General features: G+C 37.6%; 5 protein-coding genes and 1 pseudogene across 8 annotated transcripts; 2 read left to right on the top strand and 4 right to left on the bottom strand.

Annotated features, from left to right (window-relative positions):
- Nucleotides 1-682: 682 nt before the first annotated feature.
- On the bottom strand, nt 683-3,552 carry LOC147276091 (nucleolar protein 56-like; annotated as a pseudogene).
- A 1,992-nt stretch (nt 3,553-5,544) lies between these two features.
- LOC147276090 (uncharacterized) lies at nt 5,545-9,835 on the bottom strand. The gene is made up of 6 exons (XM_086253597.1): nt 9,348-9,835; nt 8,301-8,359; nt 7,923-8,185; nt 6,803-6,877; nt 6,652-6,714; nt 5,545-5,887 (listed from the first exon to the last, which is right to left on the bottom strand). The coding sequence occupies exons 1-6, from the start codon at nt 9,449-9,451 to the stop codon at nt 5,843-5,845; spliced, it is 609 nt and encodes a 202-aa protein (XP_086109723.1). The 5' UTR covers nt 9,452-9,835; the 3' UTR covers nt 5,545-5,842.
- Nucleotides 9,836-11,043: 1,208 nt separating this feature from the next.
- Nucleotides 11,044-12,452, top strand: LOC147276089 (acyltransferase GLAUCE-like). The gene is made up of 2 exons (XM_086254097.1): nt 11,044-11,475; nt 11,565-12,452. Exons 1-2 carry the CDS (start codon nt 11,044-11,046, stop codon nt 12,450-12,452), a joined length of 1,320 nt encoding a protein of 439 aa, XP_086110223.1.
- A 342-nt stretch (nt 12,453-12,794) lies between these two features.
- LOC147276088 (ubiquitin-associated (UBA)/TS-N domain protein) lies at nt 12,795-18,129 on the bottom strand. 3 transcript variants are annotated; one of them, XM_086254596.1, is made up of 10 exons: nt 18,036-18,129; nt 15,753-15,840; nt 15,393-15,467; nt 15,155-15,215; nt 14,741-14,808; nt 14,546-14,627; nt 14,127-14,210; nt 13,901-13,978; nt 13,338-13,457; nt 12,795-12,971 (listed from the first exon to the last, which is right to left on the bottom strand). In XM_086254596.1, the coding sequence occupies exons 1-10, from the start codon at nt 18,127-18,129 to the stop codon at nt 12,795-12,797; spliced, it is 927 nt and encodes a 308-aa protein (XP_086110722.1). The 3 variants fall into 3 exon arrangements, with proteins under 3 accessions (XP_086110722.1, XP_086110721.1, XP_086110720.1); XM_086254595.1 differs by having other exon boundaries at nt 15,393-15,472; nt 15,764-15,840; XM_086254594.1 differs by lacking the exon at nt 18,036-18,129 and adding an exon at nt 16,269-16,402 and having other exon boundaries at nt 15,393-15,472; nt 15,764-15,840.
- Nucleotides 18,130-19,004: 875 nt separating this feature from the next.
- LOC147276087 (amino acid-ligase) lies at nt 19,005-20,527 on the top strand. Its single transcript, XM_086255309.1, has 4 exons — nt 19,005-19,457; nt 19,619-19,747; nt 19,977-20,087; nt 20,240-20,527. The coding sequence occupies exons 1-4, from the start codon at nt 19,157-19,159 to the stop codon at nt 20,374-20,376; spliced, it is 678 nt and encodes a 225-aa protein (XP_086111435.1). The 5' UTR covers nt 19,005-19,156; the 3' UTR covers nt 20,377-20,527.
- A 43-nt stretch (nt 20,528-20,570) lies between these two features.
- Nucleotides 20,571-24,919, bottom strand: LOC147276086 (GPI transamidase component Gpi16 subunit family protein). Of its 2 annotated transcripts, none has more exons than XM_086255307.1 (5): nt 24,547-24,660; nt 22,537-23,810; nt 22,271-22,420; nt 22,003-22,183; nt 20,571-21,410 (listed from the first exon to the last, which is right to left on the bottom strand). In XM_086255307.1, exons 2-5 carry the CDS (start codon nt 23,770-23,772, stop codon nt 21,232-21,234), a joined length of 1,746 nt encoding a protein of 581 aa, XP_086111433.1. In that variant the 5' UTR covers nt 23,773-23,810; nt 24,547-24,660; the 3' UTR covers nt 20,571-21,231. The 2 variants fall into 2 exon arrangements, with proteins under 2 accessions (XP_086111433.1, XP_086111432.1); XM_086255306.1 differs by having other exon boundaries at nt 20,573-21,410; nt 22,537-23,796; nt 24,547-24,919.
- Between the last annotated feature and the right edge of the window lie 198 nt (nt 24,920-25,117).

Genomic DNA, 25,117 nt, shown 5'->3' with positions numbered 1-25,117 from the left:
TACGATGGCCAAAAATAGAGCCAATTTTAACTCTCCAAATGAGTTATTTATTCACTTTATGTTCTGACTTTATAATCTCTAAGTTTTACATGGGGGCCATGTGGCTCCTCTATCAAATATCATGTCTTTATTACTACATTGGGATTTCTTTTCCACGCATCACACCACGCCACATTGTAGTCATATGGTGGCAAAACAAAAGAAAAACAATGATTTAAGATGCTTGTGTACAGTCCAAGTCATGATAACTAATACAAGGGTTTTGGGTTTTTTGTTGATCAGTTAGTTTTTGCTTGGTAGATCTCACATTCATTTGTTTGATCTTTACTTGCTGTCTAAGCTTTGAGCTAACCTTTTAGTTTTCATTTGGTGGTTTCAAGGCTCAAGGAGGAAAAATATACTTTTGGCATTCGAATCAAGAGACTGTCATTTGAGGGTGGATTAGTTTCTTAATTTGCCTGATCTCATGCTCATACATTATAATGACCCAGTTTAGCAGGATTTCAACCTGCTTTGAGCTCATTATTTATGTAAACCATGTGAAATTGCAAGCTTGGAACAACTGCAAGTTTGAGTTTAATAAATATAACTTGAAAATGGGATCTTAAGCATCCTTGATCGTTCTACTTGTTCATATTTATATATATATATATATATATATATCATCATTATCAAAATAATGTTAATAAAATTTATTAATAATATCAAGAGCCCTTCTTGTACGTTTACTCTTCTTTTTCTTCTGTTTGGCTGCTCCATCCTCGTCAACATCTCCATTATTCGCATCCTCCTGATCTGATTTTCGCTTGTCCTTCCTCTTCTTTTTTTCAGATTTATCCTCAGTGGCAACTCCATTTGAAGCTGCTCCTTCAGTAGGAGCTTGTTCTTTTTCCATCTCTGCATCTGCTTAAAAGGTTGCATTACATGACAATTAGTAAAATGCAAAACTACTTAATTCCCAAGATTTCTACTCCAAATCAAATGTATGGCAATGGCATGCCTCTGCTCAATTGCTCACCTTTGCTTTGAGTAGCAGTACTCCTCTCAATTGCAGATTTCATCACATCAATATTTTTACGCGGTGCAATACCCTGGTCATAAAAGTCAAGTCGCTCCTCAACTTGTTTACAGAGTTCCTTCCCAAAACCATTCATGCTACCATCTGCAGTGCATACACAAGGTTGGTTGCAACAAATTTATATATGTGGAAAAGAAATAACCAATATTGTATGAGGAATTAAGTCACCTACCTGCAAAGCAATCAATGCGAGAAGCAATAGAACACTTGTTTGCAAGATAACGAGCCATTCGACCCTTGTTCCGAGCAGATGCTCGACCAATAAAAGATGAATGGAATATCAGTCCATACTTGGGTGTGTTTCCCCTGGTTTTCAATGCCCTGCATGCATGCAGAGAAGAACAAATAATGAACCAAGAGGGGGGATGGATCTTTTAGTTTCGATCTTTTGTCATACATACTATGAATCAAGTGAAATCAATTTGGTCAAGGGAAAGACAGGCTATGTACTAAATTAGCACCTGAAGAGAGCCTTCTCTGCACCGAGGATCTGAAGGGTAGAAGAAGGGCATTTAGCCAAATTCGTAAGATTACCAGCACAAGAAATCAAACGAGCTCCAACTACTTCACCAATTAAGGAGGCCAAATTGGGTGCAATGTCATTCATTTGTTTAACCACATGATCATAAACATTTTTCCTCAACACAGCTAGGCTGATCACCCTCTCTGCAAATTTTTGAAGCATAGTCGAGTCAATTCCAGACAATTCCTGCCCCATGTATGGATGCTTTGGCAGCTTCTACAATCTCCTTTGCCTTATCTTCATCTCCAACAATGTCGGTTAATTCGGGAAGCTTGTCTTCAGACAAAGTAGACTTGTCTTGTACAAATGTTGCAACTTTAGCAAAGAGATAATTGTCATTGACAATCTTCACCAGTTCAGGAAAATGCCAAGAGTACCATTCTCTGCAGACAAGTGACAAAACAAGCTTTATCATCAAAGTTTCATACCCATATATGCTTTATTATCATAACTAAATCCAATCAACAAGCTCTTCCAGAGGATACAACTGGTTAAATGTTATAAGATGTGTGTATATATGAATACCAATTACCAACCTGAATCTCATGGAGAAGGTATTGACATCCTTATCAATGATATCTAGAAGGGAGATTGATTGAATCACCATATTGTCATCTCTGTTAACATCAAACTTGATCTTGCCTCTGCTGTAACTGTGCCTGAGACCGCCGGGATTTCTCTAAGTCCACAGGCTTAGGCGAGAAGGAGAGAAGGAAAACAAAAAATTGAAAGACAAAAAAAAAAAGAAAGGATAATGTCTTTAATTAATTATATCTTAAATCCACAAATAAAAGAACCAAGAAGAAGACTAATAGACATTTATAATTAAAAGATAGGATGTGGTATACATATATATATATATATATAAGAAGAATTCAAACCTTTAGGTCCTTGATAAAGGTATTGAAATGTTGCCGCACTCCACGAAGAAGCTCAAGAACAAACTCATTGCATTGGCAAGAAATTTTAGTCACTTCAAAGATGTGAGACCAGATATTGGGTTCAACTACTCCCAAACTGAATTTTGGCTTCTTACCTTCCTTGACTTTTGGGAGATTAAGTTCCAAGAAACTCCTTAGCTCATCAGTCATAATCCCTGAAATTAAACCACAACTGATACGCACATGCAGACCCTTTGTGTTGACAGAACTTAACAAAACCGAATTTATAAACAATAACTTCATTGAAAATTTGAAATACGCCAAGGAACTTGAGAAGCAAAGTATATATAGAACTAGCAAACTTATAGTATATATATTACATACAATGAATATTAAACCAATTCAATTAAATTTTTCATATATGCCGAATGAGATAGTTGTTGCAAGTTTTGGGAAGAAAAAAAAAAGGGGAAAAAATTGATCTCGGTATCTGATTATTCAAAGCCATGGAAGAAACAAAAAAACATAACCATGCACAGTTTAATATCTTTTAACTTTCAAGTAGTACATGTATTGTTTTGTTTTCTTGTCAACATAGTATTTCAAGTATATATATATATATATATAAAACACTTTCAACCAAGTAAAACCAGGAAATATGCTAACTGGTTTAGTTGGTTTGGTTCCAATTGTCTTATCATGCATACCCAAATAATTGGAAACCGACAAATTCATGTATAGATTACATAATAAGCAAAGCTATACACTCAAGTAGAAACCACGAGGAAAGCGAATGAAGACAAAAACCTAAGACATGTTTTAGTTTTTGTACCTTCAGAGACTGAGATGCATTGGGTATATGCATCAAGGGCCGACTCAAATGGATGAAAAGGTGTGAGCTGGATCACCTTCCCAAACCGGTTTAGGTCCGAAACGGAGCCCCGAACGGCTTCCGTGTTCTGTCCTATCTGGTCGAGCCTGTGAGCAAGGAATAAAGAGCACCCTGCAGCAGCTTCATGAAGCAGGTAAACCGGAGAACCACTCAAAACGCAGACGTTTAAATCCGACATGGGATTGCAGCAGGCCTCAATAAAACTCTCTACTTCCTCTCTCTCTCTCTCTCTCTCTCTCTCTCTCTCTCTCTCTCTCTCTCTCTCTTTCTCTATAAAACTGTCGGAGTCGGGAGTCGGCCAACACAGGAAGAGAAACAATGAGGGTTACTTGGGTCAGGGTTTAGGGTTGTGATTGTATAAAGCTTATAAAAATTTAGAGTTTATAAAGGTTTAAGGCTTTTGATTTAGGCTTGAGAGATGAAGCTCTACAACCTAAAGACTAAACATTAAAGCTTAAGCCTTTAACAATAATACAAAATTAAAAAAACAACAAATGAATTGAGCTGTTATTGTGTCTCAGTAAAAAAAGTTGTGCATATTGTATAGTTACAGTTGAATGATTTTGATGAGCGCTTGGTGTTTTTTTAAATTATTTATTCATCCGTTTTATTCTCTCTTAAAAAAAAAAAATCTCCCTCTTATTCAAATTTCTTGTAATAATCATGTTCTCAGAGTTCGAGTAAAATGAACTTCAAAAAATAAGAGATCGAGTAAAAGGTACGTGGTTGCTAAATAAAATTGAAATTGGAATCTAGCTGGTTGGGAAGATGTCAATTTGGTAAGTGTATACAATCAAAAAAGTCAAAATAGCTAAAAAAAGCTATATAAGGTAAAAAGTCAAAATTGTTAATTTATTTGGTTTTTTTATTTGTTTATATATTTATATGAGGGGTAAGTGACCATACCCAAAATAGCTTAAAAAGTCAAAATTGTTCATCAGCATGTGCACAAGCTCCTCATAAAAAAATTTGTGCCTTATCTACAAATCATTTTAGGTGTTGAAAATCAATGGATTGTAATCATATAGTGTTTAAGCAAATGGAAGGTATATTATATGGACTTTCCATTGGAAGGTATATCATTTTAGGTGCCGATGCTTTGTTTTCTAGATGCAAAATCAATATAGTTCTGGACTTTCCATTGGATACCCAACCACAATCTTATAGATTTTTTTTTTTTTTTGGCCGGGAACCACAATCTTATAGATTAAGCCTCAATCCATAATAGAAGGCCACAATCTTTTTTATTTCTAATACGTTATTTTTTTTTTCTTATAAGTGAACACATGTCAATTTGTTATTCATCCAAATCAACTTGCATGAGAGTCAGGCTTGTTCGAATGAGAATAGTGGAGATATGGGTGTGAGGTGGTATTTTCATATCAATCATAGACCTGCATGGCCCTTGATGTGTACCAAGAATGTGTCCTTTTTCGGTCCTCCAAGCAATGAGGACCAGCCTATTCACTACCCGAGAACAAGTGACACCAACATGAAACTATTAACAACTCACAAGTCATAACCAAACTCGCCTTATCTATTTGTCCCAACAGTACATTGCCAACCTCAAAAGAGCATTCGAGTTAACATGCAGGATGAAAAAACTTCAACGATTATGATTCGAGTTGATGTTCAAATAGAGGCGGACACAACACCAACTTTTGTAACCCGTTTGTTAGATTTCAATCATTTTGGATTAAACGGGTGATAAATATGTCATACCCGGTCATACAAGTTTTGCTAGCCCGACTTCAAATGCATTAGTTAAAAAAATCATGTAATTAGGACGTGTTTAGCTAAGCTAATCATCACTTAACCCAAATGCCTAAATGGCATGTAGTAGTAATGTAGTACCAAAGTTGTATCAATGTGTCCTCTTAACTTTAATTTTGAAGTCAATTTGCCCCTTTCATTAGTCCAATTAAAATTTTCGTTCAAAAAAGGTCACGTATGTGAAATTGTTTAACTTCATGTTATTGTATTACAAGTAGTATGATAAATTTACACCTAAATAAGTAATCACATGTGTAAAATGTGATACTTTTGGACAAAATTTGCAAACCAAATTGATAAAAATGGCATATTGACATCGAAAGTAAAGTTGAGAGGGTAGACTGGTACAACCTATAATTCATATTCTAAATCGGGGCAGAAGTCAAAGTTTAAGTCTTTTTTTTTTTTTTTAATTTCCCTTTTCAAGAAAGCGACACAGTAAATTCATTAAAATTTAAATTTCAGCTGTTCCAAGCTAACAATTTCAAATGGTTTATATCAATAATCAGCCCACTGAAGCCACTTACAGCAATGCATACTAGAGAAAGACAAAAAAAAAAAAAACAAAATGGAAGGGGGTGAAAAGAAAAGTTACAGGCAGGTTGATACTAGTCAAAACAAAACCTGCTGGATTGAGCCATAATAATTAATAAACATGATGAGATCAGGTAACGAAACTGCTCCACCCTCAAATGTCAGACTCTTGATTCCAATGCCAACAGTATCTTCTTCCTTGGGCCCTGAAACCCCCAAATGAAAACCAAAAAGTTAGCTCAAAGCTAAGGAAATCATGGGATAATTACCATGACTTCCATTATATGTATACAAGCACCTGAAGTCAATGGAGGTTAACAAAACAAAAAGTAGTGCTGGAAAAAAAAAAGCTACAACAGAAATACCCATATTTCACCTAGACATATAAGATATACCATGGTGTGCCAAAAGTTCCTTTTCAATACCGATCTAGCATTATTTAAAGCATTGCATTTATTTGACAAAAAATAAGCATTGCATTTAAGTAAAACAAATAGTTAAACTGCTTGAAACTACACAGTGGTAAGGTGACAGAATTTGTTTCGGGTCAAAAGAGCAAACACCATCCTCACCGTTAATAGATGTGAGCTCTAATTGATGTTTTAAATTCTATGTTTAATCAAACCTCCGAGACCTCTGACTGATGTTAGGAAAGCAATATCTAGTTCAACCCTGTAAACTTTTTATTAGATTAGTGTGAGGTTGGCATCATTTTTAATAGATGATATTGTCTAATTGTTAAAGTTATCTTCAAAAGACTTCCATGCCACTTTTGCAGGTTAAAACAAGGTTATACATGACCCACCCATTAACCAACACTTAGCATACTTTAAATCACAAGAGCACACAACAGGTTTAAGTAAAAATTTGGATTTCTTTGGGAAACAAGAATTAAACATATTGGTCCTTGGGATATGATACTCATTATTCAAGTTTCAAGAGTTATAGCTGGGAGTTTTGTTGAGTTTACCATTGGTATTCCTAGAGCCTTGAGATCCTCATCAGTCATGTGCACAAGAGCTGTCATATCAACCTGCATAAATATGTGGAATTGAAAAATCAAAGGTAAAAAGTATTTTCCATAGGTAGGTGATAAAGAAAAGGACTATAATTTTGCATACTTCCTCTGCCTGAAATGTAATGGAATATTTTTCAAGATCCAAGGACGTCAAAAATTCATCCACTGATGTGCCAGCCTGCACCAAAAGAGGCATGAACGTAAGGTGAGAAGCATGAATCTAGAGTTGAGAAGCATGAATCAAAGAATTGAAAGGCAAATTGATAGTGAGTGTGTGTATGTCTCAATGTCTCGTGATGATATCCTGGAATGCTCAGTACTTCAATCAGGCAAAAAAATACATTATCTTTTTTTGTTACTTAAGGTATTATACCGTGCAACCAAAACAGTATACCACCACCAAATAACCCCTCTTGATGAAAGGATTTCCTACTGTCATGCCAAGTGTGGGAAAGAAGTCTTTATTATCATTTATGTCATTTTTATATTTTTTATGGTGCCTGTTACCCTTTAGCACACCCATTTTGAAGTAATATAGAGCATAATACTGCTTACTCAATACTAAATCGAGAGAACCTTTAAACCAAGTCCTAATAAAACCTCAAAATTCTATGGTGTAACAACAACCCAAGAATTGCTACATAAATCCTATCCCAAACCCGGCTGTGCCCTAAAAAATAGAAATAAAAAAATGAAAGCAGAAAAGAATGCAGATATAATATATATATATATACACAAAGAAACAGCTGAGAAGTAACACTATGCATATACTATGATATAAAAATATTCTTATATCATGCATTATGCAATAGTTCAATGTGAAATATCCAGCCCTACAATAGGATATTTTGCATTGTGCTTCACTACTTCTAAGAGAATCTCAGTTTAAAACTACCAACTTAGCATGCAACAACTAGAAAATGAATGCATAAGACTTCCCCACAGTTCTATACAGCAAGTGGAGCATCTCTACTATTATAAATCAAACTTCCACTAGTTGAAAAAATTTAAATATCTAAAAATTTCCCTCTTCCACAATGTAATAAAAACGAATCTAACAATATTTTAAGGTTATCTTATTGAATTTTAATTTATTTAAAAGAAAAATGTATTTTAACTTCTCACTTCCTACAAAAGTAATCAAGTGTAGTGAGCAATCTCAAACACACAAAGTGTATGTGGGATTTCTGGTAAAGAATTAAAAGAAAACAGACAATTCATGCCTTTTGTGAGGACTTCTTTCTTGGAGCTGGGTTAGTAACTCTCTTAGTCTCTGCTGCAGGGGTTCCAACAGCAATACTTCTCCTGGCTGGTTTAGCAGCCTCCGCTTTTGACTTTGGTGGATCAGCATTCACTGGTTGTGGATTCATAGTACCAGATAGCCTTTCACGTAGGTCCCTTACACCTGAAAGAGATCCCCTTGACATTTGTTTCAGACTTTTCCTTTGGAGCTTCAAACGAAGGTCTCGAGCACCGACATTGCGATCTTCACAAGACATTAACACACAGTAAAAAACTACAGAAAGATGACTCAGTGGAATCAAATAATAAAAAAAATAACTGCAGTTTTTAGTTGCATGAGATAATATCATAATCCATACTTGAAACTTGATGTTCATCATCATAAAGATCATGTTCCCACTTGTCATCTTGTCTCCCCCTGCAAAGGATATGCAACCAACTCACTTTTAAAGTTCTTCAGACTGTAGTAGCCAAGTACAATAAAGCATTAATATATACTGACACACTGAAACCAGAACACAACAATCAGTAACTAAAACCATTCTACAGATTGCATCCCCTTGCACTTTCTCATTGTAAGAACCAAGAAGCCAATAACAAGCCATTACTAAAACCAACATTAACAACGATGACGACCCAGAATTTCAAGGTATGTTCATATCCAATTTTGCTTCCATTTCTTTCCTTCATTTTATTTGTATTCAATTTTGCATCCATATCCGATTTTGTAAATAATCCCCATCTCAACAAAATAATAGATCAACAGAGATGAACACCAATTTAGTTGAATACATTAAAAGTGATATTATAATAATACTATAATGCAATCGTATCCTGAGTGAAGGTACTGCTAATCAATATCTAAACTTTTGTATTTATATTCATATTATGGTTATTATTAAGGTCTTCCCCACTGGGAAAAACTCCTGGTTCTGTCAGTGACTTTGACTATCCATATCTACTCCTAAATGCCTTCATATAACCTATCTAAACATTCATATTTTATATCAATCTAGTGAATCACATGCACAATTCGCAATAAAAGCAAAAGGGAAACAAAATTCACACTCAAATTCAAAATTGAAACCCAGAACAAGTATAAACTCTGGTCCAAAAAAAGCAAAATAACTTTGACTATCCATATCTACTCCTAAATGCCTTCATATAACCCATCTAAACATTCATATTTCCTATCAATCGAGGGAATCACATACACTATTTGCAATAAAAGCAGGGCAGAAAAAATCACACAAATTCAGAATTCAAACCCAGAACAAGTATAAACTCTGGTCCAAACAAAGAAAAATCCGAAAATACACCATGAAAATTATTACCATCAATTTCCGCACGAACAATTTGTTTTCTTTTCTTCTCAAATAGAAACAAAGAGGGAAGAGAAAGCGGACCTTTTTCCTGCTAATTGTCTACGGCGAGTATCATCCCTGAAGCTTCCATTGAGACGCTCCTTTATGGACCTCTTGGTTTCAGCTTCCTCTCGATCAGCATACATCTTCTTCTTCCTGATTACTGATTATAAGAAACCCTAACACTAAACCCGAACCCTAAATGGGGCGGCAAACGGATGAAGAAGAATCCGACGGTCTGGCACTTGAAATTTCAGAGAGGGAAAGGGGAACAAGAAACCCTAACCCTCGTTTATGAGTAAAGCAGAAGCACTCGTTTTTTGGGAAGGAATTGAATTCCGAAGAGAGAGAGAGAGAGAGAGAGAGAGCTGAGAAAGGAATGAGAGAGATAATGATTGAAGACACAGAAGCCGCTTCTGCGAATTGAGACGGAGGAAAAGGTCCGAACTTTCACGCCGTCACTTGTTTGGGACTTCGGGTTTCGGATTCGGAGGGAGTTTCGGGTTCGGTTCGCCGCACGATTTAGAATTGGTGCGCGGCTAAACGAACCGCGTCGACATAAACCGCCTTTTACAATTTTTTTTTCTTTTTCTTTTTTGTGTTTTCTTAAATTGATTTTAAAAGTTTTTGCCATCAAAACACAGCGTTTTATGCTCTGACCCGCCGCAAAAGTTATTAGTTATTACTAGGCCATGGCTGCATTATCTTTCATTTTGGGAAACTTGGTAAAATTATCCATTCTCTGATTCTCATGAGTTGTTTACGATTCTTACTTGTGTCTTGAAAAAGTTGACAATTTACAGAAAAAAAAAAAAAAAAAAAAGTTGATAATTTTGCCTATTTTGAGTTTCGAATTTATTGAATTACCTAAAATAGTAAAGAAAATCAAAATTAGAATCTATTTGATTGAGAAGATGTCAAATTACAAGTGTATATGATAGTTTAAAGTCGATATTACAATTGAATTTATATATTTATATGAGGGGTAACCAAATTCAAAATAGGTTTAAAAGTCAAAATTGTTTACTTTGCTCCTCATAAAAAATGAGTGTCTTATCTACAAATCATTTTAGGTATTGAAAATCAATGGATTGTAATCATACAGTGTTCATGCAAAATGCAAGGTACAATTATATTGAAGGAGAAAACCAAATGATAGGCTCCTTATGTACAAGAAGTCATTCCTTCTTACAATTTGAGTTGCTAAAATCACAATGGTGTTCATTAATTTACATTTTTATTTTCTAATAAATTGTTTTTTCTTATACACGAACACATGTCAATTTGTAATTCATCCAAGTCAACTTGGTTGTCCGAATGAGAATAGTGGAGATATGGTGTGAGGTGGTGTTGACGATAATGAAAAATTACCATAGATAACTAGATGGATCGGTATGTGCAATGCTTAATTATATAAGGATTAACACAAATATCATATGAAGGAAGGAGAAAGTAAGTCAAATTTGAGCTTCAAATTAGTATTTTGCAACTCCAATATAACATGTGTGTAAAAGTAACTGCACTTCACATGTACAATTAATTGGAGTTACATTCAGAACTTAATTGATAGTGGATAACTGTCCTTTTCCCTTTATTAAGGTTTATTTATTACATTAAACGGCTTCCTTAGTACAGAAAACCACATTGTACACTTCATTCATCCTATAAAACCCCCATTGTTGAATTAAGAAACCTCACACAGAACAGATATAAACCTCTGGTAGGGTGGCTGCATACAATGGAGAAAGTGAAACTAGTTAAGAAAGTTGTAATTACACCAGACAGGCCAACACAGAGCCACAGAATTTTCTTATCAAACATAGACCAGGCCCTTGTTGTGTACCAAGAATATGTGTCATTTTTTGGTCCTCCAAGCAATGGGATGAGTTTCTCTGAGGCTTATCTTAGCTTGTTCCGGGCTCTCGGTGCCTTGCTATCCGAATATGAATTTTTGGCCGGCCGGCTTGTGCCAAGTGTGGAGGACAGCAGTAGGTTTGAGATTGACTGTAATGGTGCTGGTGTTGTGGTTGCTGCAGCAAGGTCAGCTACCAAGTTGACTGAGTTGGGTGATCTTTTGTTGCCCAAGAAAAAGTTCAGGCAGTTTGTTGCTTTCTTACAAGAAGAGGGTGAAGAAATTGATCTGAAAGACAAGCCCCTTCTGTCTATACAGGTCTGCTCTTATTGTGTTTTCATTTCACTATTCAAATAAGTCCTTCTGATCCCAAATTCTCAAAATGACAGTTATGTCTGTTGTGACAGTTCACTCAGCTTGGATGTGGAAGCCTAGCATTTGCCTCTAGACTCAATCACTGCGCTCTGGATGGGGTGGCAATCCGGGACTTTCAGGCGAATTTGGCTGCTCTAACTCACGGTGATGACCTTGTCATTCCACCTAATGCAGATCGAACGGTGTTTAAAGCTCGAAACCCTCCAAAGATCAGTTACCCTCATTTTGAGTACTCAAAAGCCACTGACAGAACTAGCCTATTCACTGTCCGGGGTACAAGTGACACCAACATGAAACTATCAACAACTCATAACCAAACTCGCCTTATCTATTTGTCCCAACAGTACATTGCCAACCTCAAAAGGGTGGCCCTTAAGGATGGGAAGTTGAAGGACTGCACTACTTTTCAAGTTGTTTCAGCAAAGATATGGAAGGCGAGGAGCATTGCAGTTAACATGCAGGATGAAAGAACTTCAACGATTCTGATTCCAGTTGATGTTCGAAAACGAGTGGTGCCTCCATCCCCATCTGGGTTTGCTGGTAATGCATTGGTTCCTGCTTTTGCACAAGCAACCATGAAGGAGCTTAAGGAGGAAGAGGTCTCTTGGCTTGTGAGGAAGGTACAAGAAGGGGTAGAGAGATTGGATGATGAGTATGTGAGGTCAGGGATAGATTGGTTAGAAGTGAACAGAGGGGTGCCTTGTGGGGAAGACAGCTTCTCACTGGTGGCATGGTGGAAATTAAGACTCGAGCAAATTGAATTCTCATGGGGAAAAGTTAAGTGCACCACTTCAGTTGTCCTCGAGCCAGGCCTGGTCATGCTGTTGCCAGTACCAGAAGGCAATAGAGGCCTTAGTATCTGCCTAGAACTGCCTGATGATCAAATGGAGTTGTTCTGCAGGTTGATGATGGATGCATAATATACAATTATACATGATTAGATACACTGATTTACTTGATTACTTCTAAAAACTATATAAATTCAGTAAATCAGGTCTTATGCAGACTTTATATCTCAACAAGTTAAGACTATGTTAGCTTAGCATTGGTGTACTTTGGTTAATTTCCTTGCTACAAGTTTCAGACAGTCTAGCTAGCAATAAAAGTGTTGTATTGATAATATTCCAATAATTCCATTAGGAATCCATGAGAACAGAAATTTTTTTGTCACTTTACAGAAATAATTCATCAATATTACATACTTAACCAATTTTCCTTCCACCCAAGTCACTGAATCTGGTTTTACAATCTTCTCTTGCCCACTATAGAAGGCCAAAGAAGGGGTTCGTCATTGCAGACTTCAGTTCAGAAGCAGCTGAGATTAATATTGCCATGTCAACCTTATCACGAGGAAGGTACAAGAACTCTCCCCCTTCAGTTCTCTCAAACCCACAGAGCTCAAGAAACTCAATTCCTCCAATCAAACTCCCAACTCTATCCTGTTCAAGAAATGACAACAACAATTTTATGAATTCACAAAACACAAATTTAGACAAGATATAACAGTTTTTGGTCATTGGTTGACAGTAGTTCTCAAAACAAAAAATGTAAATTCCAAGAAGCATGAAAGTCCATCGATCAAGAGGGAGAGCTCTCAGTTCTCTGCATATGGGTACCCATTTTATATAACTAGATTCTAAAATGATAGTTTGAACAATAAAAAAATGGTCTTAAAATTTGGCGGTAACAAATGGACAAGTTGGGCAATGATGGAAGTTATAATTTATCTGTAACCATCCCCACGGAAAGCATGCACACACTCACCGACTCGGAGAAAGAAGAGAGAAATCAAGACAGCACCTTACCAAGAATAATAGATTACTGAGTCTGATCTTCCTGAATTTTTCTTCATTAGGATTCTTTGCAACATTTCCAACATAAATCAGCAGAGTTTGGAAAGCCCGTCGCACTCTGGCATCATCATCCTAAACCCACCAAAACAATATCAATAGATATGAAAATATGCCTACTTGAAGTAACATTTATATGACCTCTCTTCTTGCATGGCACTAATGGGTATCGATGATAGTTCTAGACCAATGTGGAATGAAATAAAAATAGAATTATAAGTTTTCAATGTCCACAAGGGCTCTGAATGATATTTTTAGATTTATTCAAAGGTATGTAGGTCTAAGGGGCAACAAAGGCCTCCTCTACACTATTGCTTCAAAATTGTTTAAGATCACAATTACTTTATAATTGGATTAGTCAATTTCAATTAAATGCCATCTATTCAACATTACTTTCTTTCTTGTAACAAGACAAGTATGGAAATCCCCTTACTATGTCAAAAAAATGGATCCCCAGTTCTTGTCCTTGTTCAATTACCATAAACATATATCAGAGGACAGAGAGCAAAGTCATTTACCTTGTGGTTGCGCCTCAGGGACCTTAAACACTCTCTCATATGGTCTGATTTTGCAATAGAACGAACATGCAATGAATTCTACCAATTGAAGAGTAGGAAGAGAACATAAATGATAATTTCTACTCAGGTATTCCAAGAAAAAAAAAAAAAAAAAAAAAAAGCTTATGTTTTGAAATGAGATAGAGGATCCTTTAAGTCTATAGATACCACTACAAAACATTGATACCTGTTTTTCCCTCACCACAGGTGTAGAAATTTTCACAGCTGAAGGGAGTCCTGGTGGCAATCCAAGCTTATGCCTTCTTTCTAACTGTAAAGACATGCATAAAATTTTTGGAGTCATGCAACACTATTGAAACTCTGTTAGGACTCAAAATCAAGAACACTGAATTGAAAATAAAGATCATGTTCAACCAGTGCAGCTAATATGACAACATCAAAGTAACAATGCTATGAACTATCGATGTTGTCTTAAATTCTATCCCCCAGACTTGTATCGTCTTTTGTAGTCACCTAGTGTGGGGATACCGTATTATAGTCGAGGATACTCAGGAAGTTCCCTAAGCAGGGATTTGGAGCAGCACTCCTGAAGCAAATGATTGGAAGCAAAAGATAAAGATAAGTGGATAAGCATTATGCAAGCACCTTATCTTGTTCTAGTTTCCAGCGAATTTTCTCTCTTGCTCGTTTCTCTTCCTCTTTCTCAGCTTTCCGAAACTCTATATGACTGGAAAATAAAGTGCTTCTTTCATTCAGAAGTTAAAAATTCTCAAGTAATAGCAGGCTAAAAGAAATAAAATAGACACAAACAAACACAATAATAACTGAATTAAGACGGACCGTTTTCTTTCATTTTCTTCTGCAATTCGCTTTGCTTCCATGAGTTCCTTACCAGACTGAATCCTCCCCTGAAAAAAAAAACAGTATCTGGGTTAGTTAAACAAAGACTTTCTGCAGCTTAAGTTTACAACATAGATGACGGGATGTAGAGAGCATGTCGTGTCCAACAAATAAATAAGCAGAATTCCAACTGCAATTTCAGACAAAAGACCAAAGCATTAGAACAAGCAAACATGAATGACAATCTGTGATTCAATAACAACCAAAACCAACTCATTAGCAGCCACAACTCTTCTAAACTGAAAAAGGGTATGGCAAGTTCATCGTTGAATCCATTTATTATTACACAATCCAACTTCATCATGCTGTGGTCAAACAACAAAGAGAGGAACCACATAGATGACTGCACATTACCTTCTCCCTTTCTCGTTCCAATTTTTTCTCTTCTTCCTCCCTTTTCTTGCGTGCTCGATCCCTACAAATAAGTAAAATAATAACAAAAAAAATGGATATAAATAGAAAGAAGACTCCAAAAAGTCCCAAATATCAAACCACTTAAAGAAATCAATGAAGAGAAAACTTGTATGTGTGCACATGCACATATAATGTTGAGTGAAAAATACAAAGCCATAGAGAACAACAAGAAAGTAACCTTAATTCCTGTGCTTTCCTTTTCATCACTTCTGTGATATGGAATGGTTCTGGAGATTCGATATTAACGTCCATTGTTACCTGTGAGTAGTTGAACAGTTGAGCCATAGTAAATCCTGTGACAGTATGTGCAGATCAAATGATTTCAAAAGCCGTATGCAAAATGTATGATCTATACAACTAAAGTTCCTTTTTCATCCACCTTCATTCATAGATAATAAAGATCCACCAAAAACAAAAATGAAAACCCCCACAGGAAACTATCTCATGTTATCTTAAAAACTGACTAAACCAGCAATTGGATAGATTTATTCATATCAATGAAAATCCGTATGCAATGTAAGAAAGAAACATAACCAATTCAGATAATACCAAGGGCATCTGATCAATGTCCGAGTCGTTCTCATGATCAACAATCCAATCTATAGCAGCCTCTACGCTATCATTGCCTGGTAAAAGAAAAAAAAGTAAGAATTACCTACTAAACTTGAAAACATGTTCACCCAAAAGAAAATAAAATACACACACACACACACACATATATATATATAAATGAAAACAGCACATGAAATGCAACTATTCCAACTTTCCAAGCCTGACAGACACATAAAACTCGTACATCCTCTAAGGAAGAATACTCATTAAACTACCCATAGAAGCTAAAACACTTAAAGGGACCAAGTCTCAGAAGAAAATGAGCATACATCTGGATCAAATAACCATGATTAGTGAAACAAACCATCAACTTAATTAAGGTTGAAACCTTCATTTAAATGAAGGAGTTCTGTTTCACCTTTTAATTCTTTACCATAAACACTTCATAAATCATAACAAGTCTTTCAAGCTTATATTTGGATTAGCAAAACTAAACCCTCACCAGAATAATGAAGTGCTCGTGTTGCTCGAGCTTTCGGAAAACCCATTGCTTCAAGCTCTTGAAGCAGGTTGTTGTTTACTTCCGGAACAGCCATTCCTCTCTATCTGGGTCGGGCAAGGTTTGCACTTTGCAACGAAACTTGGAGGTAAAAGGAAGATAGAGAGGCTTAAGTGAAGGGTGTTCAGAGAAGCCCTGTATTGTAAGCATTGTAAAGCTTGAGCATCCATTTCAAGAGATTTCTGAAACCTTCTCAGCTCTGAATCTTCTGATTCTCAAATTTATACCTTTCGGCCTTGTGGCTGTCAAGAAAAGAATTCTCCACATGGTATTGGGTTGGGCCCAACTTTAAAGCAGCATGTTGGGCCAACTAAAAATAGCAGATTCGGCCATATTTTAGATAGAGCTAAGGGTGCTTCTAAAATTATAGAGCTAAGGGTGCTTCTAAAATTCTGCATATGTATTTTGTGTTGGGTCGTGGACGGGCTGAGGCAGATCCAAATAAAATCCCCAAATCTGGTCCATCACATTCAAACAAATTATTAATTATCCTTTGAAAAACAGAGGTGGGCCCCACCTGCATTACATCAGAGCTGTTGAACCATGTTACTGGAATGATCGAACGTGATTTGCCAAACAGGGATATGTTTCATGCTTGCTATGCAACAAATTAAGTAGTAGATGATGATGCAAGAGGTCCATTATTACTCATGGGAAAAGTAAAAAGCTGATATTATTAGAATCTTGAAAATGATGATGCAAGAGCTCCTTATTTTCCATGGAAAAAGCTGGTTTCATGACCAATAAATTACAGAGCACGCAATAATAAAAATAGTAATTCAAACGCGTAGGGGTGGGCACGAGACGAAATGGGTTGGGATTGACCTCATTCCATTTCTAAGATTGGAATGTTTGATCGAGACAGAATGACCATTTTCAGAAATGGTACTGTGTCAAACTTATACCATATGGTTCAGGATGGGTTGGTACTGGCTTCAATATCATTTGCAAACCGGCGGTGGGCTGGGCTTTTCGACCTCGATTTACTGTAGTTGGTGGTCGGCCGGCAAGGGAGAAGGACGAGAAATGATGGCTAACGAGAGGGAGTCATTCTAGTGGCCTTGGGTTGCTGGGAAAGTGGCCAGACAGCGAGGTGGGTGGCTCGGGTTTGAGGTGGCTAGATGGCCTGCCTGGTGCTATTCGCGAGAGAGAAGGAAGGAGCGGGGTGTCGGGGAGAGAGAAAGAGTAAGTGAGAAGGAAAAGAGAAGGAAATAAAGTGAGGGCTTGTGGGGTGTCACATGTTGGAGAGAGAGAAAGAAGGTTTTAAATTTTAAAATTTAAAATAATAAGTAAAAGGTTGGAGAGAGAGAAAAATGAACTTTTAAAATTCAAAATAATAAATAAAATATATTTCAACATGGTACGAGACGAGATGGTTTTCAAACATCATAATTATTTCCATCCTATTTAGGAACGGGACATGACAAGATTTAGATGGCATGTGAGAAAAAAAATTTGGGACGGGATTGACCGGGATGGAATGGCATGGAATGAGATGGTTTCAATATTTTTGGTCATAATGCCTACCCCTAATTGAAAAAGACCCACGACAGACTGAAATTAATTAAGTGATGATCTTTTCTTCATCATTAAGGAGATTCGTATGAATAAATTAGTAGCTAGGACTGTAAATCGACTCGATACAGCTCAAGTTTGTCGTGGGTCAAGTCTTTCAAGCTTATATTTAGATTAGCAAAACTAAACCCTCACCAGAATAATGAAGTGCTCGTGTTGCTCGAGCTTTCGGAAAACCCATTGCTTCAAGCTCTTCAAGCAAGTTCTTGTTTACTTCCGGAACAACCATTCCTCTCTCTATCTAGGTCGGCAAGGTTTGCACTTTGCAACGAAGCTTGGAGGCAAAAGGAAGATAGAGAGGCTTAAATGAAGGGTGATCATAGAAGCCCTGTATTGTAAGCATTGTAAAACTTGAACATCCATTTCAAGAGAGTTCTGCAACCTTTTCAGCTATGAATCTTCTGATTCTCAAATTTATACTTTCGGCCTTGTGACTGTCGAGAAAAGAATTCTCCACGTGGGATTGGGTTGGGACTTGGGCTTGGGCCCAACTTGCAAGAAGCAAGTTGGGTGGGTCAGCTTTTGGATAGAGCCATAGTGCTTCTAAATGTACCCCATTTATTTGCTCAAGATACCCCTAAATTATTTCCTCCAAACCTTATATTTTTACCCTCAAATAATTAAAGAAACCCCAAAATCCCACCCCAAACCGAGCGACGACCCACCCCACCACCTTTCCCTCCTCCCTCTCTTCCACCCCATTGGTTGGCCCCACCACCCTCACCACTCGACAACCCCCTCCAACTCTCTTTTTTTCTCTCCCTCTCTCTTTCATTTCTATCTCTCCTCCCTTCTCTCAATATGCATGGCTCGAAGAACGGGAGATGAATGACTTTTTTCGATCTCAAAATCAAAAGGGAAGAGAGAAAGAGAACGGAAGAGTCACTGGCCAATGAAGATGGTAGGGTCGGCCACTCAGCCAGCATGGTGGTATGTGGGGAGGGAGGGAGGGAGGGAGGGTGGGGTCGGTGGGGCTCGGGTGGGAGGGCTGATCAGGAGGGTAAAATAGGAATTTTCTAAAAAATATTAAATGGGGGTATCTTGAGCAAATGGGAATTAAATCCCAAATGGGCCAGGCCCAAAGGGGCATCAGCTTCTGGTTGCATCCCCCACCCGCCCTAACTAAAACAGAGTTTTCAGACACTTCCAGAAACCGTTGGAACCATCACTCTGAGACTGTAACTAATTTCACCGAAGAAAAATCAATTTCTTGCTTCACAACAATCAGAGAGAGAGAGAGAGAGAGAGAGAGAGAGATGTCGGAGAAGAAAGCGAGATTGGTGAAGCTGTTCTGCCCATCAGTGGCGAAGATGGTCTCATTGGAGGCATGGGAGGAGCAGAGGCTGGACTTGGGCTCCATAGCCCGAGCCTTTGGGCTGGACCCATCGACGTTGAAGCTCAACGGTCACTTCATCGGCAGAGGGGTCGACCTCGTCTCCTCCTCTGTGACCTGGAAGTCCCTCCTCTCTTTCTTCTCTGCCAAGGGACTGTCGACAGGGGCAAACGACGGCGACCCGATTGTCGTTGATGGAAAGCTCTGCAAAGTTGGCACCAAACGTAAGTAGTTGTAATAGTGGCACTGCTTTTCTTGCACATTTCTTGGATGTGACGATGCCTCTTTGACATTTGGTTTAGTATGTGTTCTGGGTTTTGATGGGGTTTGAGTGTTTGTTGCTCTGAATCATGCAAGATTGATTTTTGGGTTTTGGTTTTTGCAGGTGGGCATGAGTCTTGGATTGGGTATGTGGCTGAAGATGAGGTTGTTGTTGGTGCTAACAGTGGAAGGCCAGCAATGGAAGATATCAACTTGGTCAAGAGTAAGAAGATGAGGACAACCAGCAACTCAGGTAATTAAAAAGATGTTTGTAAACAAGAATATGCATTTATTGATTCATTGATTAAGACTGTGATAGATTATAACATGCCAAAATGCTTTAATCTGATAAGAGCATGTTGTTTCATATAGTGGGGATTGGATAGAATTTTTGGCAAGTTTTTTCCCATGATGAGAATGAGAGTTCACCATATGAAATTTATGGCTTTTTTTTGTGTGGGTTTTTTGTTCTCTTTCTCCAGGGTTTGATTCGTTTGAAGCATCCAAGTACAATGGCATTTGCTCCAAGAGAAAGCAGTTGTTGGAAGATGTAAGCTTGCTCAAAAAGCTAAGAATAAATGACACCAACCCAGGTAGGTAATTCAACTATAGATATATGCATGCACTTTGTGATTCATTCATTCGGGCTTTTTAATCAGTGTTTTTTTTTTTTTTTTTTTGGGGGTCTTTACCATTGATGTTGCAAGTTTTATATAATTGGTTTTAATGTATGGGCATTATTCAGATATCCAAGGGAGAAGTAATAACCTATCCAACAGCATCTCAAGCTCCCAATTTAGATGCAGCTATATGAATGGGAATATGAAGCGAATGAGAGAAGATGGGGCAGTCGTGGCTGCTCCTTGCAAAAAGATTAGATGAAGCTTCTCATGCTTGTTTTTAATTTTTGTTCTTGATTCCCTTTGTCCTTTATAATTTGGTCCTGAAGCGCCTGATTTCAACTTGTAAATGATGACAATATGATGTAGATGATGTAATCATAAAACTTTTAGAAAGTAACATACATTTCTCATTTACCTTGATATATGCTTTTAACAGAACATTCCATAACCACTGCAGCAGTGGCAATCATCATATGTTTCATACACTCAGCCAAATAAAACAGATGATAAATAAAAAGAACAATGGAGTCCCTTGGTTGAAGTGTTCATTGGCCCTCAAAACTGAACAAACATGGCCAAAATGAAAAATTCAACTGAAACAATAACCAAAACGAAAATGATTGGAAAAAGAAGGTAAAGTTAAGACATTCAACGGCTATAGACATGGTGGATGAAATGAAGCCAAACAAAAACTCTCCTTCCTTGAACCTCATCCACCGACAAACACATATACCCGATCAGATTCAGCCCCCATCAAATGAGGCCCAAGTCGATATTGGCTTTGAGATTCATGAATTTTTGCAGCAGTGGTGTAGTTGTAAGCTATCACAGGCTTCACAGCTTCCCCAGCCTCATCAAATATTGTTTCCAATCCAAAATTCCATATAATACACATAGACAGTAGTTTGGGTCAATTGGGTGTGACTAGTGTACTGTTTGTCAACATGACCTACTACAAGTTTGGGGGGGGGGGGGACCGAAGGAACAGTACCTAAGGTACTGTAACTAAGTTTTGCCCCTGATATAATTAGGGCTCTAAAAATTGGAAGCTCATATTGAACAGTAAAAGGACCTAACTGGCACCTATTGTACAATGAAGTAGACGTATCACATATCATCCAAAATAGACTTGCCACAAGACGGCCATTCCAGCCACTAGTATAAAAAGTGCTAGTTTTGAACTGATGAAGGATGATGAAGTGGAGGGTGACTGAACTGGTTCCAATGGTCTTCCTCTAAGCTTGGCAGACAACTTCGATAGCAGCTGACGAATCCGACCAGTTTTCTTGGCAGCTGCAAACAAACATCAGAAGCTGGGCATTGTAAGTCGGTGAAATTTTTAAGAACAAAAGAAAACAATGCAATAAGACAAATTATATGTTCCCCTTTAGTTAACATTGATAATTAGCTTAATATAAGTAGCTTCAACCATACATGATGAAAAACATTTTTTAGTATGAGTGACTATTCTTGGCACCCACATAATTCTGAAGTATCTCTATTCATTTATTAAAAAGAAATAAAGCAATTAACTTCATTAGCTACTCTACCAAAAAGAGTAACAAGCTAAAAGAGGAGTACTTCTGTCCTACAAGGAGTATGGTGTCCAATTACTGGTGGACAGAACTAAATACTGACTATCACCAACAGGAAACTATGTTTCTAACCATAAACCCAGATAACTGAATCAAGAATCTCTAAAGAAAAACCAAACTTACTTTTGGGGAACAGAAATTAATTCAGACAATTGTGCAAAAAGTACTTAATGCTGTTTCAACATTTGCCACTCAAGCTATGTTTTAAAAACATGAGATTGCCACTCAATATGATTCTACAAAGACACTCCTACAGTTAATTTTAACAATGTTTCATCAAAAGAGATTACCTTTGCTCTTCGAATATCTTTCCTCCTCACCAACACGCCTTCGAAGTACATTGAGCAAAGAACCAAAATACAATGCACATACAGTGCAAGTAATTGTTATAACATTGTAAGGCATGCTAAAATCAGGGGTTGTCAAGGGTACAAGTAATACTTCTGTGTATGCCAGAACATCGCTGCTTTCCTACAGAAATACAGAGAGTCAACAATAGGTATAAAAATACACACATGGGACACACGTATAAACAAGAAAATATAGCAGTTTGAAGACCTGAAATTTGGATAAGATAGAGGACTTGTCCAAAGATTTATCTTTAAGAAACTGCATGCTTGTATGGAAATTGGGAAAGCTTATTATGGCCGATGGAATATCGAATCCCTGGTTTGCATCCGGAGGATATTCATCAATATGCAAAAACCCCTACAAAGATATTATAAAATAGTCATAAGAAAATCAACAAGTACAGGAGAAATTTCTTATTACTTTCATGCCAAACTGATGCTATAAATAAGGAAAAAGAAAATGCCAGAGCATACCTTATCAAATTCTAAAGTTATAGCAGCTGATTTCATTCCGCAAGGAAATTTCAGGACCATCTCCATCACCCCAGGTGACACCTTGTCTACAGAAGGTGAAACACGCATCTTTTCAACAACATCTGAAACTACTTGAGGTTGTTCATTAACAAACACTTGCAGTGTATGAAAATAAACCTTAATATACCAAGGCACAACCTGAAAAACTTTGACTTGCAATTGGCACCTGCCTTCGCTCATATCAGTATGCAATAACCCATCACTCAGTTCTGTAGATTTCAAGGATATTGCAATAGCACCCCTTTCATTCCCACTTCCCATCAAGAACCTACTAGCATGTAATGGTGCTTTCTGACACGACCAAACTACAGGAAGCTTCCAAGTTAGGCCTAAATCAAATGGCTCTGACTCACTGTAATTCTCAATAGAAAAATCATACAGAACAGATAGGTTCTTCTTTTCAAAACCATTCAGTTCTTTTAACACCCTGTCAGGTTTAACAGACAATTCAAAGCCAGGGTTACTCCCTAAGCCTTCAGAGACAGATTTATCAGCATTAGGTATCACATTTTCTTTCTGCAATTTATCCAGTTCAGCAACTAGACCCCTATCAAGCTGAAGGTATACAGTGGAAGACTTGGCAAGAACACATCTTCCACTGACCTTCCTCCCAAAGATTGAAGTCAAGGACCAGCTTGGTTGTAATTTTGTTTCCTGGGAATAAGTCATAGCAGTTCTCTGACTATTAGGCTGTGCAACAACTGTCAGTGTTTGTTCTAGGACAATTCCTGATCCTACCCCCTCTGATTCAAATTCACTTGTGGTTATGCGCAACCGCTGTGAATGATAAAATCCTCTGTACATAGATGGTCTGTCCATTAATGTAGAAAGCCCAGCTTTGTCTCGGCAAGGAAGAAGCTTCAGCCAGGGAGTTAGGTTCTCAGTGCAAACAGCCTCACGGGGCAAAGTACCATACCTCAGACTGCCTGAAGCTGGGCGGTAGCCCCATTCAGGAGCAGAATATGTTGTAGACGATTCGAGGAAGTTGATTGAAGCACAAAAGAGACCAGAAAGAGCATGGGTTAAATTCTTCCAGGCATCATCCACCTGTTTATGAGGGACATCAAAGACAGCCCACAACTCAACTCCAGAAGGCTTGGCATTGTTGCTTGATATGGGATCAAATCCACCCCAGCGATCATAATTCCAGCGACCTTTTGTGAAAGATAATTCCATTTCCTTTACGTGAAACTTCTGAACCTGTCCAACAAACACTATCCCGCAAGTTATTTAGTAGTTTCAAAATAATAACAAGATTTTCACGAATTCACAAAAGAATATTGGAAGCAAATGGACAGTTGGGTTGTGCTAGCAGCATGACAGAAGAATGTTAAAAAGGGTGGAAGGGATTGTCAGGACCTTGTATGTGGTACATATTGGAGAAAGCAGAAGATGGTATAATGGCAAACTTTTTGATTGTTGGCTTCATGTGGGTTAAGCTAAAAGAAGCAAGTAAGACAAATATATATAGTTTCCTCTTACATCACACAAAATGGTTCTTAGTTTCTTTTTCTTTTTAAACACCATATGAAGGGTTAATTTTGAAACTAAATGAGAACAGATACCAAAAACCGAAATGCACACAATACAAAGGGCTCAGCCAGAGCTGCTCCGATCAACTTGGCCCAAGTTGAGGTCAAATTATAAACCCTAAACAGGCTAAAATTGAATCTCAGTGCTAAAGCTCAAACCTCAAACAGGGTAATGTTAAACACAGAAATCCCAACACAACCTTTTCATTAAAACACCAAATTCAGCTACCTTCCTACCTTAAAAGCCTTAATTAAACCAAACCCAGAATAATTAACCAAAAATAAACAAAACCCAGAATACAAGATCCAAGATTTATCAGTTTATCATCTTCTGCTAACCCCAATATAAACAAATATAAACGGAAAAAAAAAGAAAAAAAAAAAGAAAACAGGCAGCAGAGGGCACGTGATGACCTACCAGCTGAGAGATGGCTTTGGGGAAGAGGTGGTGGTGGTGGCCATTGGAGGTGGACTGTGGAGCTCTGCTTCGAAAATGAAAGTGGGCCAGCACTTTCCGATCCGGCAACGGTCTCAGCAGCAACTCCTCTGAGAAGTCTTCGTTGGCGACCGGTGATCCCAAGGCAGCTTTGGACGAGATGATTGGGCCGAAAAGCAAGAGAGAGAGTAAGAGGATCGGTCTGAGATGAAGAAAAAGAAGGGCCATGAGTGACCTTGAATCAGAGTGTGGGTTGCGAGTGAGTGAGTGCTATGAGATGGTGGTGATGGGGGCCATGGGGAACCGAGTCAGATAGTCCGCCATGGGAGCATAGCTGAATAGCTGGAAATTTGGTTCAGTGAAAGACTAGTGAAGTGACTAGTTATGTTGGTCTGGCCTTGGGCCTTTTAGAAATATTAATGGGCTTTTCAGTCTTTTGGTCAGATTAAGGCCCAATGCTTATGAACCTTTCATTGTTAAAAAATAAACATTTTGTTCCAACTTCCAAGTGAAATATATATCTTCATGGTTTTCTTATATATGATTTGCTTTT

Source organism: Dryas octopetala, chromosome 8 (genome assembly GCF_963921425.1).
Source record: "Dryas octopetala chromosome 8, drDryOcto1.1, whole genome shotgun sequence".
Lineage (NCBI taxonomy): Eukaryota > Viridiplantae > Streptophyta > Magnoliopsida > Rosales > Rosaceae > Dryas > Dryas octopetala.
Note: the sequence above shows the minus strand (reverse complement) of the source record. Positions and strands in the feature narration are given on the sequence as shown.

Excerpts from the sequence above, each read along its gene's own strand:
- LOC147276086 (XM_086255306.1), bottom strand. The coding sequence starts at position 24,792 with ATGGCCCTTCTTTTTCTTCATCTCAGACCGATCCTCTTACTCTCTCTC. Across the intron at positions 22,421-22,536 it reads TAACTTTAGAATTTGATAAG|GGGTTTTTGCATATTGATGA; the intron begins GTATGCTCTGGC and ends ATATCTTTGTAG. Across the intron at positions 21,411-22,002 it reads AAGATATTCGAAGAGCAAAG|CTGCCAAGAAAACTGGTCGG; the intron begins GTAATCTCTTTT and ends GTTTGTTTGCAG.
- LOC147276088 (XM_086254596.1), bottom strand. The coding sequence starts at position 18,129 with ATGGTTGTTCCGGAAGTAAACAAGAACTTGCTTGAAGAGCTTGAAGCA. Across the intron at positions 15,468-15,752 it reads ATGCCCTTGGTATTATCTGA|AATGGACGTTAATATCGAAT; the intron begins ATTGGTTATGTT and ends CTCACAGGTAAC. Across the intron at positions 13,458-13,900 it reads CCCTGAGGCGCAACCACAAG|GATGATGATGCCAGAGTGCG; the intron begins GTAAATGACTTT and ends TGGTGGGTTTAG.
- LOC147276090 (XM_086253597.1), bottom strand. The coding sequence starts at position 9,451 with ATGTATGCTGATCGAGAGGAAGCTGAAACCAAGAGGTCCATAAAGGAG. Across the intron at positions 8,360-9,347 it reads AGACAATTAGCAGGAAAAAG|GGGGAGACAAGATGACAAGT; the intron begins GTCCGCTTTCTC and ends TATCCTTTGCAG. Across the intron at positions 6,878-7,922 it reads GAAAGAAGTCCTCACAAAAG|GCTGGCACATCAGTGGATGA; the intron begins GCATGAATTGTC and ends CTTTTGGTGCAG.
- LOC147276087 (XM_086255309.1), top strand. The coding sequence starts at position 19,157 with ATGTCGGAGAAGAAAGCGAGATTGGTGAAGCTGTTCTGCCCATCAGTG. Across the intron at positions 19,458-19,618 it reads CTGCAAAGTTGGCACCAAAC|GTGGGCATGAGTCTTGGATT; the intron begins GTAAGTAGTTGT and ends TGGTTTTTGCAG. Across the intron at positions 19,748-19,976 it reads GAGGACAACCAGCAACTCAG|GGTTTGATTCGTTTGAAGCA; the intron begins GTAATTAAAAAG and ends CTCTTTCTCCAG.
- LOC147276089 (XM_086254097.1), top strand. The coding sequence starts at position 11,044 with ATGGAGAAAGTGAAACTAGTTAAGAAAGTTGTAATTACACCAGACAGG. Across the intron at positions 11,476-11,564 it reads AGCCCCTTCTGTCTATACAG|TTCACTCAGCTTGGATGTGG; the intron begins GTCTGCTCTTAT and ends CTGTTGTGACAG.